Raw genomic sequence first — 16,445 nt, forward strand, 5'->3', positions numbered from 1 at the left:
CTGATTGGCTGGAAGGGGAGGCCTACGTGAGAATCGCTTTTGCTGCCGCGGCCGCTCGTGGGGGGAGTGAGGCTGTGGGCCCGGGAGGGGGCGGAGCTCGGGGCGCGGCCCGGCGCGCGGGGGGACTGGACCGGTGGGTGTGGAGGGCCCTAGGTGCCCTAGCGCGGGGGAGGCCGGGAACGAGAGTTGGTGCGGACCAGGCCTTCCGAGGCGCCGGCCACAGCTGGCCCCTGCGAGCCGCCCCGAAGCCGCCGCCGCCGCCTCCCCGCAGCCAGCAGCTTCGGAGCTCCCGCGCCATGCCCGGCAGGAACAAGGCCTCGTGCAGTTGCCCGGACCTGCCTTCGGGGCAGCAGGTCGGGGAGGGCGGCCGGGACGCTAAGGGCCGCCCGTTCCAGGAGGAGTCTGAGGAGGAAGGAGGGGACCGCAGGGCAAAGCCCAACGTGGGGGACCCCGACGTTGTCAAGTCCCCCAGTGACCCTAAGCAGTACAGGTGAGGGGGACGGGAGCCTCCCTCCCGCACCGGCTGGAGGCAGCGCGGGGCGAGGGCGCCTGCATTGCGGGACCCGGGGCGGGCTCCGAGTCGTGTATAAGATGGGCAGGATGCCTGTAAGGGAATGCTTGGGCACCTTAGAGACTAACCAATTTATTTGAGCATGAGCTTTCGTGAGCTACAGCTCCCTTCATCGGACGCATGTAGCTGTAGCTCACGAAAGCTTATGCTCAAATAAATTGGTTAGTCTCTAAGGTGCCACAAGTCCTCCTGTTCTTGTTGCGAATACAGACTAACACGGCTGCTGCTCTGAAGCCTGTAAGGGAATGGAGACCTCGTTAGGGGGAAGGGGAAGAGAAGTGCCTTCGAGGAGGGAATCTGAGTCTGGAGGAGTGAGCAATAAACAGTACTGGAGTGCATGTGGGGAAGGTACTGGGGCTGGGTCTCTGAACAGTGCAGGGGTGGCGTTAGGGCTTTTAATATTAGAGGTTTGGTGTCCAGGGAGGAAAAGAGGCTTTTCGACGAAGTGAGTATTCAACCCACGAAAGCTTATGCTCCAATACATCTGTTAGTCTGTAAGGTGCCACAGGACTCTTTTCCGCTTTAAATTATACCAGTTTTCTATGTGAAAGAGGATATATGGGCAAAAGCAGTTTTATGCAGTTGTAAGTGCTTCTCCAGTAGGGTTTTTGCAGGTATAAAAGTGTTGCCTGAAAAATCACTCCACTGACCAACATTGCTGAGCTGGCAAAAGTTTCTAATAAAGATCTGGCTTTAATTTTCCAGCTTGCCAATGACACACTGAAAACTAGTTCTGTCAAGCAAGAGGGAAACCAGTCTGGGGAGTATGTGACCTAGCACCCGTGTGCTTTAGGCCCTAAGTGAGCAAGGCGCTTACCTAATTTTAAGCACGGGGGATGGGGTGGCTACTTTTTTGTTTAAATATGCTGTGAATTCAACATGGCATTTGCTTCAAGAAGGAGGTGGAGGCAGATGCAGAATAATTCAGTGGGAGTGGATAAATAAGACGGAAATAAGTGACCCATCTAATGGTGGGACATGACATCTGTTTGCTGTGATGAGTAGCTTCCCTGTTTATACAGTTTAACATCTTTAAAATCAAGTTAGCTAGTGAAGGGGTGTCAGCCAGCTAACAATTTTAAAATTGTTAATCTGCATTTTACACAAGGGAGTCAGTGATGTTTCAAAGGGTGCTAGGTCCCACACTTTTTAAAAAGTCCATCTCTCTTCCTAGTTTAGATAACACCTTGGGTACTTACAAAGTTAATTTTGGCAAAGAGTCCTGTGGCACTTTATAGATGAACAGATGTATTGGAGCATAAGCTTTCGTGGGTGAATACCTTCCTCGTCAGATGCATGCCACGAAAAGCTTATGCTCCAGTACGTCTGTTTGTCTGTAAGGTGCCACAGGACTCTTAGTCTGGATCTGTAAAAGCGGCAAACACGGCTACCCCTCTGAAAGTTAATTTTGTGGGTTGAGAGAAAAATGAAAGTGAGAGCCTCGCTAATGGAGTCCTTAGCGAAAGTGATATGACCACATGATAGAGTGGTCTCTGCACATACATCTTCCTTGAATACAGCTTAATTTTATGTGCCACTGGGAGCAGTTAGCCATTTTTGCCATTGAGTGCATGTAGGCTCTGTCCCAATGAACAATATATGGTAGCCATTTTTAAAGAGGCCAGTTAACTGGATTTCTCTTAGGAGATTTTTGTGTGCCAGCCTCTGTTTAGTGCTAAACTTTCAGTCTTGAAGAATAAAGGCCAAAAAAATGACACTGGTGGTGAGGGCGGTACTCCTTCAAGTAAGGAGGCTTACTTCTGTCTGTCCATTTCAAATTCAAAATTTAATCTTAAATTTATTACACAGATTAACAAAAGTGCTTTTACCTGCTGGTTAATGGAGAGGACTCTATACCCTGGAGTAGGAAGACTGCCATTCTATCACACTTTCCTATCTTTCTTACCTCTGTCCTGATACTCCTTGGCCCACTCACATTTTTCTTCATGCTTCTCCGTGAGCATTACATCTGTGCATAGAGTTTTGTTAGCAAGAGTGCCTGTGGGTATGCCAGACTTTCCCTATGATGATGTCATGGGGAGATTGGGAAGTTAATTGTACATAGACTACAATGGGCTGCTATTCTGAGGCAGGAGGATTCCAGAGATGAAGAGAACTGTGGACTCTGAATTTGCTGGTGAATGTGGCGTGTAATAAGCATGGAGGGTGGAATTTTTCAAAATGTTTTGGAATTACCCTAAGTCTTCTCTGATGGAAGTAAATGGTTAAAAGTCACTGATTTCTGGGGGGTGGGGGGAGTTAGGCCGGCACTTGAATAGTTTTTGAAAATCTCACCCTTAGAACACAACTTTGGTGTTGCTATATGACATATCTGACTACTCATAAGCAAAATATTCAAAAAGCAGGCAGTCTAACTGTATATGCCATCTACTTCTCCTCTCACAGACACACTTAACCACTACTGTACACCACAGACTTTACACCATAGCCTTAATTCTGTGCCCTAGGGATGCCAGTGTTCCACCATTACCTCTTGCCAAACTATACCCTTCAAACATCAAAACAAAGTCGCTGTGCCCTATAGTGACACCATAATGGAGTGAAAAATTTTAAATTGGTTAACTGGGACAAAAATATCCATGTATTAGTCATAATAGCTGGGCCATAGGGTCATTCAGTTGCTTTAACTGTACATTTCCATACCATTAATGTGTGTGTTTGGAATTCTTTAAGTTTAACCTTATCCAAGTTTCCTGGGTTTATAATATTTGTACTTGGATAATTACAATATCCCTGTAATGTTCCTTAACCTAAATTCATATGCATCTGTTGTTATTAGTTATAAGAACAAATGTATCAGAATATCATTTAAGTTACCTCCAAAATTGCTGTGTTTGGAGCATTCTCACTTTTATTACCCACAAATACTCTCTGGTATGTTCATCTGTATATCTGAAGCATCTTATATCAGCATTAGGATTTTAATTCAGTAAATGGAATTTCCTCTGCTGGATGGAGCAGAGGCTCTAGCCAGCTGTTTTTTTGACTAGTTGACATGTAAAGAAGTACCTTGTCACAAGAATAAGTCTTCTGTTAATGCTAGCCATGGAGTTTACATTTTATATCCCTTTTAAAAAACAAAATCCTGGCCATTCTGTGGCCAATGTCTAGTCTGAACAAACACTAATGAAGATTTTCTAAAAAGCAACCAAAATATACACCACCCTTGTTTGTCTTCGTGTTTTAGGTTCATTGATAGGAGTCCTTCATCACTCCTACCTGCTGCTCAGATACTAGCAGTAACTAGTGTTCAGTTATAGTTTGATTATACTTCTCTCTTTTTCCAGCTGTGACTAAAACATGGAAAAAGTGAACAACAACTAGCTCAACTAGCATCTCCGCTTAACATTACCTAACTCTGTTTTAGATTCTTGCTAGCTGTAACCAAAACGCCTTCAGCAGTTTCCTAGTTCATCCACAGCCTTGTTCAGGGAATCTGTTTCCCTGCCTTGCTACTTAACATCTTCAGTGATGATCTGGAGGTTGGGAGTAAATACACAGAAGTATTATCTGCTCACTTATTTATAGGGTGAAGTGTGGTGAGGACAGAAAAAATAATGAAGACTTTAAAAGATAAAACTTGCCAAACCAGCATATGGCATCTGTCAAATCTTTCTTCCAAAACAATAGGGAAGCTGTGTTGCTTCACCTTCACCTTCATATTGATCACTAGCAAATGAGTACCCATTGTGTGGCCATGAAAAGCTGAAGAAGCTAACTATCTCCATCAGTGAAGAGGACAACTGATGCCGTTCAGTTGCAGACATCCTGAAGCTATTCTGAAATTACATAAAATGAGGATTGTGCTTTGAGTTCTGCGGGATTCGAGTAAATGTCATAGGCAGTATTTGGAATTGTGTATGTATAATATTTATGCAGTTACCATTGTAAATAATTTTCCAAATTTGTATGTACGGTATAATTAAGATTCAGTGTTGGTGGAAGAGGTGTAGCTTTATGGGCATGGAGTGGGATTGTCTCAAAAGTTAGTTAGTTCTGCATAACAGAGAACTATTTAAAAACTATTGTCATGATACCTCCAACTAATAATAGTTTGGCTTTTCCCTCCAGATCAAGTGAAGGGTGGACTTCTCCCCTATTGAGTAAATGTGATCCTCTTCCTTTGCTGGGCTAAGGATGATAAATTGCAAAGAGAGCCAGTAACTTGAGGTGGTGACTTGGACCTCTTGGCCTTTTAGATTGGTTTTGGCCCTGTAGAATGTTAAATCGTAACTTCTTAACTTTATAACACTCAGTAGAACACAAATGAGAATCAGCTGGGGAAGAATACACAGCTAACTTTTTTTGTGGAAGTAGCTTCACCGTCCACTCATGTATGCACACTGGATAAAGCTGTAGTACTGAGAAGAGTTGTAGGATGACACTGGGCAGCGAGTTACATTTTTGTGCTGCATTATAACAGCAAAGAAAGCCAGTTATTTTCTTTAGGCTGTAGCAGTTTAAAGTCATGGAGCTGAGAAGTTATATCTTCTCTCTGTTGTGAAGAAGAGGCGCATCTGGGAAGAAATTCAGAGCAACAATGATTAGGGGTCTTGAGAAATTGACTTAAGGAAAGATTAAGACCCACTCTTACAAACTGCTCTGAACAGGCAGTGTAAAGACCCATGTTCACATCAGTGAGCTTTCTGGGTGCAAAGGTCTGTCTGCATAAAACTAGTTGGACTTACAGGTGTATTTGCTTCAGGAAACTAATCTAACATACTGTTTATGAAGTTCTTTCCCTAACTGCAGCATTTGATGTGTTTTTTTTTTTTTTAAAGTTACATAAGGTAGTAAAAGCTCACATACTTTCCACTGACCTTATCTCACTAAACTTTTCATACGGCTTCTGCTAGTGCTTTGAGCTACTTCCATTTCTCTCCATTAAATCTTAAAATGCTCCTCACATATAGTCTGCAACCAACAGGTGTACAATAACACTGGATACCTCACATTCCTGTCATACTTTGATACCTGTAGAGCTTTTCATATAATGTACGCTACCATGTCAGCCTGAGCACTTGACAAGCAAATATTTTGCATCTGTGTGGGGAAAAAAAAAAGTTGGACCAATAATTCACTCATATAACGATTAATTGTCAAGTAAAACACAATGAATCTTAATCATATTACACCTTCCTTTCATACTTTGTAAACCTAGATCTGGAAAATCTAAATTGGGGATTGGGCCTTGTTATCCTTAACTGTATGTGACTTTAATAATGTAGGAATTAATGTATGTGCAGACTGTTTTATAAAAGTTAAGCCCATGTCAGCTTATAAGGCATATTTAATTAAACAGTAAAAAAATGTACTGGTAGATTAAGTTCTGGTTTTACTTTTGCATGGTGAAATTATTCATCTTGCTTTAGATCTTCAGTTGTTTTGATTTAGAGGGTTTGACTAAGGAACTTCAGTTGAAGAGCCCAGAACAATTGTGGCAAATCCAGAAACACTCAAACTCTCTGTGAGGTTCAGAGGTTTTAGGAAACAAGTGAAAAGTCTAAATAGTCGTATAATTATTCTTATAGGTACATCAAATTACAAAATGGCTTGTGTGTGCTGTTGATTTCGGATTTAAATAACATGGACACTGCCCCTTCTGTGGTGTCTTCGGAGGGGGAGGACAGTGATGAATCTGAGGATGCAAGTGATGAGGATGACGACTCTGGAGCAGAGATTGAAGATGACAAAGAAGCTGATGACGACGATGACTATGACGAAGATGATGATGGTGGAGATGATGAGGATCTCCATGACCCTGATGACAGTGAATTGGAAGAACTAGCAGAAAAGGAAGAGACAAGAAAGAGGGGTTGTACAGAAAAGCAGGTATGTACTAATTCTATAAAATGAAAAATTGTTAAACGGAGGACTCCTGCCTAGGCCCAAACTCTGAAGTGCTGTGGTCAGACAAGCGGGCTAGTTTTCTATGCCTGTGTCCCCCCTATCTAATTTATCTTTGTATTTATATTGCCTTCATCACATTTATGTGAGACCCCATATTTTGCCCAGGTTTGAGCTTGTACTGTTACTCATGGACACAGTGCTTACCCCGTGATTGCAGCAGGAATAGCAGCAGAATGAAACATAGTATAGTCCTGGTCCATTTTCCTCTTTTATTCCTGGGAGGAATAGGGTAACTGCTTGGTTGGTGTGGGATTCATTGCTACCAGATAAAATTTTGAAAAATGACACTGTGGTTCATTTTCTAGTCTGCAGCTGCCCTTTGTGTTGCTGTTGGCAGCTTCTCTGACCCTGAAGACCTACCTGGATTAGCACACTTTCTGGAACACAGTATGTATCTGCTTATATTTCACATTTTCCTACTTCAGTGAAAAATGTGTTGCCAAGTGGTTTGAGTTTATATAAGACACTAAAAAAGCAGCGTTCTAGACTGCAGAATTAATCTTTTCCCATTTCAAATCTCGTGTGCCTGAGATTTTTCCCCACTGAACTCCAACTAAATGTAGAATACTTGATTAATGACTGTTTGCATACAAAATAACTCTTCCTATCTAAAATGTTGTGATAGGTTGTAAGTGGTATAAAATGTAGTTGAAGTTCAGTTTGCTTCAATTTTAAAGTATGGAGGCGACTGTTTTGGAATAATACAGTTTAATAAGGGAGAATGCAAAACATATAATAAAAAGATGTATACATGAGTCATGAGAATTAACTCCTTAACTTTGTATTTTGTAGATTTTTATGGCCTTAAGTATTGGACAGTATAAGTAACCTAAGTCTAAATGTAGCTTTTTGTATCTGTGTGACCATAGTGCTGTGTGTGTATATATCGCCCCCCCCAAACTCTGCTTTCTAACACTTAATCTGTTGTTAAATGTGGACCAGGCCTTTCTCAGAGAACTAAAAACATGCTTGATTGATTCTGATTTTTCTGGTTAGATGTGCAGGTCTCTAGCAAAATTTTGAATTCAGCTGTTCTGTTTTCCCTGATCCTATTTTCATTTGATTCAATGAATTGCTCCTTTGCAAACATTGTCCAATAGCAATTCTAAAATTTTCTTTTGAGAGCCTTAGTTTAGTGGTGGATTTTTCTTTCTTGTTGTTGGTTTTGAGTGGTTATTTTTTTTCTGTGCTCTTGTAAATTTGAGGGAGTGTCTCCCAAAACAAAGCAAGATGGGTTTTTATTAAAGTGTATATTAAAGGTTATCTTGTAAGCTTTTCAATATTCATGGGTAGTCCTAGGAAATACACATGAGAGAGAAGGCACTTTAAAAAACAACAGCAACAAAAAAAACCTAAAACCGTTGGTCTTGATTTGCACACTCTTCCACTGCTTTTGCACCCATGTAACTCCATTGACTTCAGTGGAATTGTTCCTGATTTACATCAGTGTATGTGAGAGCACAACCAGAACCTTTGTTTTTATTGTTGTGCCACATGTTTCCCTCAGGATAGGCTTCTTGCTTGTTCTTTAAATCTTGACTTTCCTGTCAAACAGGCTTGACTAGGAGGAAATTTATAGGCTTTGTCCCATCAATCCTGAATTTTTTCCCTTTTAGTTCACCTCTCTCTCCTTTTCTGTATGCAGTGTAGTTGTAGCCTTATTGGTCCCAGGATGTTAAGGACACAAGGTGGATGAGGATCTTTTATTGGATCAGCTTCTGTTGGGTGATGCTGGGCGTACCTTTCCCAGACCCGAAGAAGAGCTGTGTGGGGCTTGAAAGCTTGTCTTTCTCACCAACAGAAGTTGGTCCAATAAAAGATATCACCTTTCCTTAATGAATACACCTGCAGATGAGCCCACAAATGGCTCATGGGAGGTGGTGATCGATAGCTTGCATGTTTGGCCTTTGTATAGTGACCACTAGGGCCGAATTCAGATCAGGGTACTCAGTCAAGTTGTGGCTTAAGACATACTTGAGAACAAGCGTTTCATATTCCTGAATTATTGAATGATGTTAGGCCCACAGTAACTGACCAGCCTGCTTTTCAACTACCTTATCCATGGTACAGTTGTTTGTCTGTGGCAAGTTGGTGTAAAATGCTACTATTCTTATTTGGTAGCATCTTACACCCACTTGCTACAGGTGTAAATGACTACATGAAATGCAAGGCAGTGGAAAATCAGGCCATCAGTATGTAATTACTTCGTGTTCTAGGTGATGCCTCTGTCTTTCTGCAATCAAATGTTTATAAAATCTCCCTAATTTTGATGGATTGTGTTTCAGTGGTGTTTATGGGCAGTTTGAAGTATCCAGATGAGAATGGGTTTGATGCGTTCCTGAAGAAACATGGGGGCAGTGACAATGCCTCAACTGACTGTGAGCGGACAGTCTTCCAGTTTGATGTACAGAGGAAATACTTTAAAGAAGCACTTGACAGGTAACTCGATCATACCAAAAAAAGGATAGGTTAAAATAGACTAACATGATCTCTATCTGCCTGAGGAGACTGTGTGTAACTTTGCATTGCTTTTATCTTGGCCTGATTGAAGGGAACCTGCGGTGGCTTAATTTTTAGCGGTCTCCTTATTGCAACAGATGACATAGATGGAGGGACTGACTATCTTTTGGATCTCTTGCTATCTTTTGAGATTGCAGCTGTACCTCACAGTTGTGTTAATTCTCTTGCGATTAAGGTGATTTGTGCACCTGCTACAAGATGAGGCAAGACTTCAATGGGTATGTCTACACAGCCTGTGGCAGTGAGCTTTCCAGTCTGAGTGGACGGACTCAGGCTAGTGCTCTAAAATAGCATGTAGACAGTGTGATGGGTTCGGTCACAGAGACCCCCTTGGGACTGTCACCTGATGTGCTGAAATTACCTCTGAGCCCGTTTTCCCTGATGGCTTGGGACTCCAGAACCCTGCCTTGTTGAGCCAGACACGCTAGTCTGCTGCAACACAGACCCAGGTCAGAACCACACCCCGAATGCTGCTGACTTTAACCAAAAACTGCTCAGCAAATCACCTATCTCCAGCACCCAGACACCCAGTTCCCAATGGGATCCAAACCCCAAATCTGTTTTACGCTGTATAAAGCTTATACAGGGTAAACTCATAAATTGTCTATCCTCTGTAACACAGAGAGAGATGCACAGCTGTTTGCTCCCCCAGACATTAATCACTTACTCTGGGTTAATTAATAAACGAAAGTGATTTTATTAAGTATAAAAAGTAGGATTTAAGTGGTTTCAAGAAATAACAGACAGAACAAAGTAAGTCACCAAGCAAAATAAAACAAAATACACAAGTCTAAGCCTAATACATTAAGAAACTGAATACAGGTAAATTTCACCCTCAGAGATGTTCCAGTTTCACAGACTAGACTCCTTTCTAGTCTGGGCCCAATCATTTCCCCGGTACAGTTCTTGTTAGTTCCAGCTCAGGTGGTAACTAGGGGATTTCTCATGACTGGCAGCCCCCTTTGTTCTGTTCCACCGCCTTTTATGCCTTTGGCACAAGGTGGGAATCTTTTGTCTTTTTTTGTCACCTCTCCTTCTAAATGGAAAAGCACCAGGTTTAAGATGGATTCCAGTATCAGGTGACATGTTCACGTATCCTGTGAGTCCCCAAGCCTCCATTTTTTCCGGCTGACTCACAGGAAGGCTTACAAGTAAACTGAGCCATTTATAACCAATTGTTCTAGTTAATGCAAGATCCTAAGCCACCATTGATGGCTCACACTTTGCATAATTACAATAGGACCTCAGAGTAATACTTCATATTTCTAGTTTTAGATACAAAAAGGATACATGCATACAAATAGGATGAACACACTCAGTAGATTATAAAATTTGTAATGATACGTTAGAAGAGAACTTTTGCATGAAGCATATTCCAGTTACATCATATTCACACTTATAAACATATTTCCATAAAACATATGGACTGCAATATCACAGACAGCACTTTGAAGTTGTGTTTCAGGATGGAGTTTGGGCTCTGAAGTCTGCCCTCTTTGGCTTCAGAGCCTGGCCCCCAAAGCACTGTCTACGTGCTATTTTTAGGGCATTAATGCAAGCCCCGCTAGTCCAACTCTATCAGACTGGGCTGGGAGGCTTGCTGCCATGGGCTGTGTAACTATACATTCACAATGTGTGTTTACTGCAGATAACGTGTTGGCTATATTTTAGGACTCTATAGTAAAGCCTCCTGTTGTTGCCATTTCTAGTTCATTCCATTTATCAATTACTCAGGAGAGCTGCAGCTAGAATCTTTTAGTGGCCTGTTCCTTTTAAATATGTGCCCCCTGAAGCTGTTTAATTTTTGGTTAAGTCTCTCTTCAAAAAAGAGAAAATCTTCAGTCTTACAGAAACTCTAGTTTATGTGGTACTATTCAAGAACGTACATGTTTAGTGCCATGAAAGATCATTGAATTTGTTCACACCAGGCCATATGATATGGTAGCACAATAAAGCTCCACCATTCTAACTGGATTCCTGCCATAAGGAGAAAAATATCCTCTCTCCTTTTTAGAAGTGCAAGTTTAATATTTTTAATACAGGTATTTCCCACTTCTTGCCCCCCATCCTCCTGCAGGAGGAAAGTAGTCTGCACAGCAATTGTGTGTTTTTTATCAAAGCCATTAATATGTTGATTGAGCTAAAGTTTGCGAGAACGTACACACAATGGGAGTGCTACTTTTATGGGAGCTATGAGCAAACATTTAAGGCAGGGGTTCTCAAACTGGGGGTCAGGACCCCTCTGGGGGGTCACAAGGTTATTACATGGGGGGTCATGAGCTGTCAGCCTCCACCCCAAACCCCGCTTTGCATCCAGCATTTATAATGGTGTTACTTCTTAATATATGGGGGGGTGGGGTGTCACACTTAGAGGCTTGCTGTGTGAAAGGGGTCACCAGTACAAAAGTTTGAGAACCACTGATTTCAGGGCAGAATTCAACCCTTTAAGCTTGAAGGGGTCTAGAAACTAGCAACAAAAATATTCAGAGGTATGTTAAGATTTTTCTTATACAGAGAGATTGAAAAGAATGGGGCTATTGAGACACAGAAAGGATATGATAGAGTTTGTAAAGTAATATAAGGTATAGGAAAAAGTAATTTGTTAACCTTACTCATACAAGAATGACTGCAGTTAATGAATGTGAAAGGCAACAGATTACAAACTAATGAAAGGAAATATTCTTTAGCTCAATGGATAATGAAGCTATGGAACGCTTTGCCGCACGATGTTAAAGCAAAAAGCTGAATAGGATTTTAAAAAATAATTAGATGTTTGTTTATTTTCATTGTTTTCTAGTCTCCAATAAAAGGTCACCTATCCAAAGCTCTTGCCAGTCTCTAAAAATGTACTTATACATAAACAGCTTGTCAATTACTCCAAGATCAAATCACCTAACAACTGCATTGATATTGTCCAACTTAATTTAAAAATTCAATGCTTAATCCCTTATACACTGAAGCATCTGGTATTGGTAGCCCTGTTGGAGACTAAAATTAGGCTCGATGGACCACTGATATGATCATTCTTGGGATGTAAAGGCAGATAACCATGCATCCTTTGGTACCATGTCCTACCAATGCACTTCCACTCCAAAGACTAAGGGCCTTTGCTTTTTTTAGTTTTTAAGAATGCTTAATTGGCTTTATATATTTTTCTATAAAGGCTTTAAGAACTGGTGAAAATGTAGTTTAGAATAAAACCTTTCTGACTTAATGGAAATTCTAAATGTAAAAACAGTGGATGTTGTTGTTTGTCACAAAAACAGGGTTTTTTTGTTATAGAAAATCTTTTTTTGTTCTGCTCACTAGACAGTTGGGGGGGGGGAGAATGAAATTTACCATTTTTCTTTATTTTTTAGGTGGGCACAGTTCTTCATTCACCCACTAATGATCAGGGATGCAATTGACCGGGAAGTTGAGGCTGTGGACAGTGGTGAGTGTAATGTTCTTCTCAGCAGTATTCCCCACCCCTGCGCCCTCCCCCTCCACCATTATTCTTTAGAATGTTTGGTGCTTGTTATAACAATATATTGCAAAACTCCCCACTTAAAGTACTGAATTTATTTAGATACTGTTTCCCTCAAATATGCTCCACTTCTGATTCACCACATGTTCTAGTAAAGCCCAAAGTAGTATCTAATTGGGCAGGGAGTACCTAAGTTTTCTGACAATAAGGCAGTACATATACCTGACAGAAGCACGTCTGAAAAACTTCGCTAAATCAATAAAGCAAAACAAAACTGATGTACAGAATGAAAAAGAATTAGGTTAGAGGTAATCTGCAAAGAGATGAAAATGGTTGCTGCTGCTTTTTGATGCTCTGATACATAAAGAAGACCTGAAAGGGGTGAGTTTTTAGGGAAATATTAAAAATATTTTTTCTTCGTTTTTTAAGGTAGGAATTATAAGTATGGTCTTCCCTGATTTTGTTAGAGGACATACTAACGGCCCCAAATGTGTATTGTGAACTTTCTCATCCCTTCCACTGAATATGATCTTTAACAAGGACGTCTGTTCTCTGAAGTGCTTCTCAGGGAGCTGAGTTAAATTTAAGTTAACTAAAACAGAGTTTAAAACAGTCTAAGAATCCCTCATGCTTCAGCAGCTCAGTGTTCAATCTTGATTTCTTAATCCTGCTGGAGTTCCAGGGTAGATAAACTTTTGCTATAAATTACAAGGGATAGTTCTATTGTACTTTCTTTTTTAAAGGTCCAGTTCCGCAAGGTGTTGCCAGTTCTCCATTCCCAGTAAATGGAAGTTGAGGGCATGCAAAACGTTGCAGGATTGGGCACTAAATGTCTCTCTCCCCCCTCACCCTCCCTTGGTTTTCCCTTCCCTCCCCATACTTGGCTTCTCAGCAATGAACTGAGGTTTTGTTCTCTTCTTCGTCCATTTTGAGCCGGGGGTTGGGGGGGAGAAGTGATGTAGTTCAGCTACTTCACTGCTGCTTCATGTGCCTGGCAAAAAATGCTCCCAGTGTTGCTCCATATAATGTATCCCCTTTCAAGGTTAGTATTAGTTACATAGCAACATTGCCTCACATAGTGATGTTTATACAGTGCTAATGCTTTAAATTAACAGAGTATCAACTAGCAAGACCCTCTGATGCAAACAGAAAGGAAATGCTGTTTGGAAGCCTTGCCAGGCCTGGGCATCCTATGAAGAAATTCTTCTGGGGTATGTTCTTTTCTGACACTCTAAGACTTCATTAAACATGTGGTGTTAGAAAAGGTAGTAAAATGTCTTAACGATATGGGATTATTTGTAGTATTGCACTAAAATCTGGTGGCAGTTGAAATGCGTGAAAACAGTTCTTCATTCTGAATACAGTAAAACACTTTGGGATAAAAGGTGCAACATCTATTTAATATATTTTCAATATTTAGCTGGTGCTAGTTAGACTGGCTCATGGTCAGTTTGTGTTAGCGTACTGGTGATGCTCTTTAGGGAAGCCCTGGTTTGTATAACCTCTTGTCTTTTTCCTTTAAAAATCCTTGGGAAAATAAGGTTTGTATCTGGACATAAAAGAAAAAGTACATGTGGGCTCACAAGGACTGAGTCTAGGAAGGTATTTCAGAAGAGTTGGTTCAGTCTCAGGGCTGCAGTAGCAGATGAAGAGTTGCTTCTCTGCCATTCCACAGCCTTGTGGGTGGGAGAGAATGCACTTCATATGGTCCCAGGAGAGCCCTTCTGCACCAAGTCCCAAGTGTGCTGCTGTGCGTAAGTTACAATCTAATGCTTGTGTTAAACCTTATCAGCTTTGAAATCTAGTCAGGTTAAAAAATGGAGTGTAGTTCCATGTGCTACATCTACAGCTGAATCTCTCCTGACAACTGGTTCAGTTTTACAATCACATTTTCCTTTTAAATTAGTGGTGTAATAGGGGAGAAAGTGTTGCATAAATAGGGGAAACAAAAAGGCCATACACCAAGAGCTGTCCACGGTGCACAAAGTGAACAGACAGAAAACACTTTTTCCTGAAATATTTGTTACTTGTTACAATACTAAGTAAAAACTGAGTGAAGTGTAACTTCAAAGTTGATGTTCCTTTAACTCTCAGTTTTCTGGCAATTGTTTTTGTGTGTTAATACAGAACCTTAACATTAGTTTAAACAGTCCTGTGTATGTTTTCAGCATTTCTTTGTGTATTTATGCCATTAGAACACTCTGTGCCAGATCCTGCATCCCTTGCATGTACAGAATTCCTGTTGGCTTTACTGGGAGTTTTTGGTACTCAAGGAGTCCAAGACTGGGTCCTGTGATCTTATGTTATATGAGGCTGTGGCATATCAGTATCCAGATAACTGACCATTTTTTGAATATATTTACAGGCAATGCAGAGACACTCAAACATGAGCCTAAAATGAATAATATTGATACCTACACCAGGCTGAGGGATTTCTGGCAGCGCTATTACTCTGCTCACTATATGACTTTAGTCGTCCAATCTAAAGGTAACAGCAGTTGTTGCTTATATACAGTCAGTTATATACTGCTTTGAAATAGTGGTCTGTTTTAAGTCTCAGCTTAGCTCTAGCCCCATCTGCTTACATAGTGCTTCACGTCTGCGACTTGTATTGTTCTACAGGCTTGCTGGGCAAGCATCTATGTGCATAGCTTTTAAACATTTAAATTAGTTTTTAGGAATGTCTTGGAGTTCTAACCATCAGTTGTGAAATACCTAACCAGGGAACCACAAGCTTGAATCCTGACTTGAAACTCTCATCTGTCTTTGATGTCCTTATGTTGATTTCCAGCAGCTTGCTTTTTGTGTGTTTTCAGGTGAGATCTTCACACAGAAGATCCGTTTTCTCTGTATGGAGACTAGAGATTCTGTGACTTTTTTTTTCAGTAGGAATTAGGGGTTTGTCCTGGGCAAAACTGCATGGCACACACCACAACTGAATGCAGGTGAAAGTGACAACATTTCAGTAGTGAAATGATTTTGTACTTTGGGCTGATACATTCTATGAATGACATCCTGATCGACCTTGTGTTAGGTCTCAGTTCAGCAAAGCTCTTAAGCTTGAGGTTGAAGGGAGTTTATCATGTTCAGTTAAGCATGTGTTTGAGTCCTTTACTGAATAGGGATAGACTTAAGCAAACTCTTGAAGTTAGGTATGGGCTTAAGTGCTGCTTTTGAGCCTAAAATTCTCTGTGCCTCAGTTCTCCATCTGTAAAAATGGGGATACCACCTTTTCCTTTCTGACCTTTATTTTTCCTATCTAGACTGTATGCTTTTCAGGGCAGAGTCTGTGTGTTACCAGACTTTTGTACAGTACCTACCAGGTTAGGGCTTCTATAGATGCTACTATAATAATGGAAAACATGCTAAGTTGGATGCATTGGCCTTGGGTAGTATTTGCAAAAGGCAGATTACATTGATAGTAGTTCTGTTGGTTTTGCTTGTGATTGGAAGAAATGCATGGGAACCACTAGCCCTGCATCTCTGTTAGTTCCATCTCTGTTAAAAAAGTGATGTTTGCACTCCAGCACTTACCAATTTAGAGAGAACTGGCCTGCTGTCTCCCTAAATTAACTTGGGCAAATGGGGCAGGTTTAGTAACCTGCCCTTATCATGAGAATCTGCCTTTGTCCTTCAGTAAGGTGTATTTTTTTTCTCTCCTTACTAGAAACTCTGGATACTTTGGAAAAGTGGGTGACTGAAATCTTCTCAGCGATCCCAAATAAGTAAGACTCTTTTTTGGTTACTTTCTTACATGGAAGCTGTGAAATTACATTGAAGACTTACAAAATTCCATGCATGCACTGTTCAAAACTGTTGCGATTTTAAAAATGGCATTTCTCCATTATTGAGGAAATTATCCTCTTCTGACTGAATACTGTTTGACTTTGGAGGTTAAAAGTTAGGTTTTATTTTGGTTAAATATTTCTTAATGTTTTTGCATAGCAAGTTTTAAGC

General features: G+C 40.9%; 1 protein-coding gene across 2 annotated transcripts in view; it reads left to right on the plus strand.

The window, feature by feature from the left end:
* Positions 1 to 214: 214 nt before the first annotated feature.
* NRDC (nardilysin convertase) overlaps positions 215 to 16,445 on the plus strand; it is a 42,850-nt gene continuing 26,619 nt past the window's right edge. For both annotated transcript variants that reach the window (XM_073357722.1, XM_073357723.1), the window contains exons 1-8: positions 215 to 490; positions 6,124 to 6,424; positions 6,808 to 6,889; positions 8,788 to 8,941; positions 12,382 to 12,455; positions 13,604 to 13,699; positions 14,854 to 14,976; positions 16,156 to 16,213. In XM_073357722.1, the coding sequence (XP_073213823.1) occupies positions 297 to 490; positions 6,124 to 6,424; positions 6,808 to 6,889; positions 8,788 to 8,941; positions 12,382 to 12,455; positions 13,604 to 13,699; positions 14,854 to 14,976; positions 16,156 to 16,213 (1,082 nt within the window). In that variant the 5' untranslated portion in view covers positions 215 to 296. The remainder of the gene's footprint in view (positions 491 to 6,123; positions 6,425 to 6,807; positions 6,890 to 8,787; positions 8,942 to 12,381; positions 12,456 to 13,603; positions 13,700 to 14,853; positions 14,977 to 16,155; positions 16,214 to 16,445) is intronic.

This window comes from Lepidochelys kempii, chromosome 8, assembly GCF_965140265.1.
Source record: "Lepidochelys kempii isolate rLepKem1 chromosome 8, rLepKem1.hap2, whole genome shotgun sequence".
Lineage (NCBI taxonomy): Eukaryota > Metazoa > Chordata > Testudines > Cheloniidae > Lepidochelys > Lepidochelys kempii.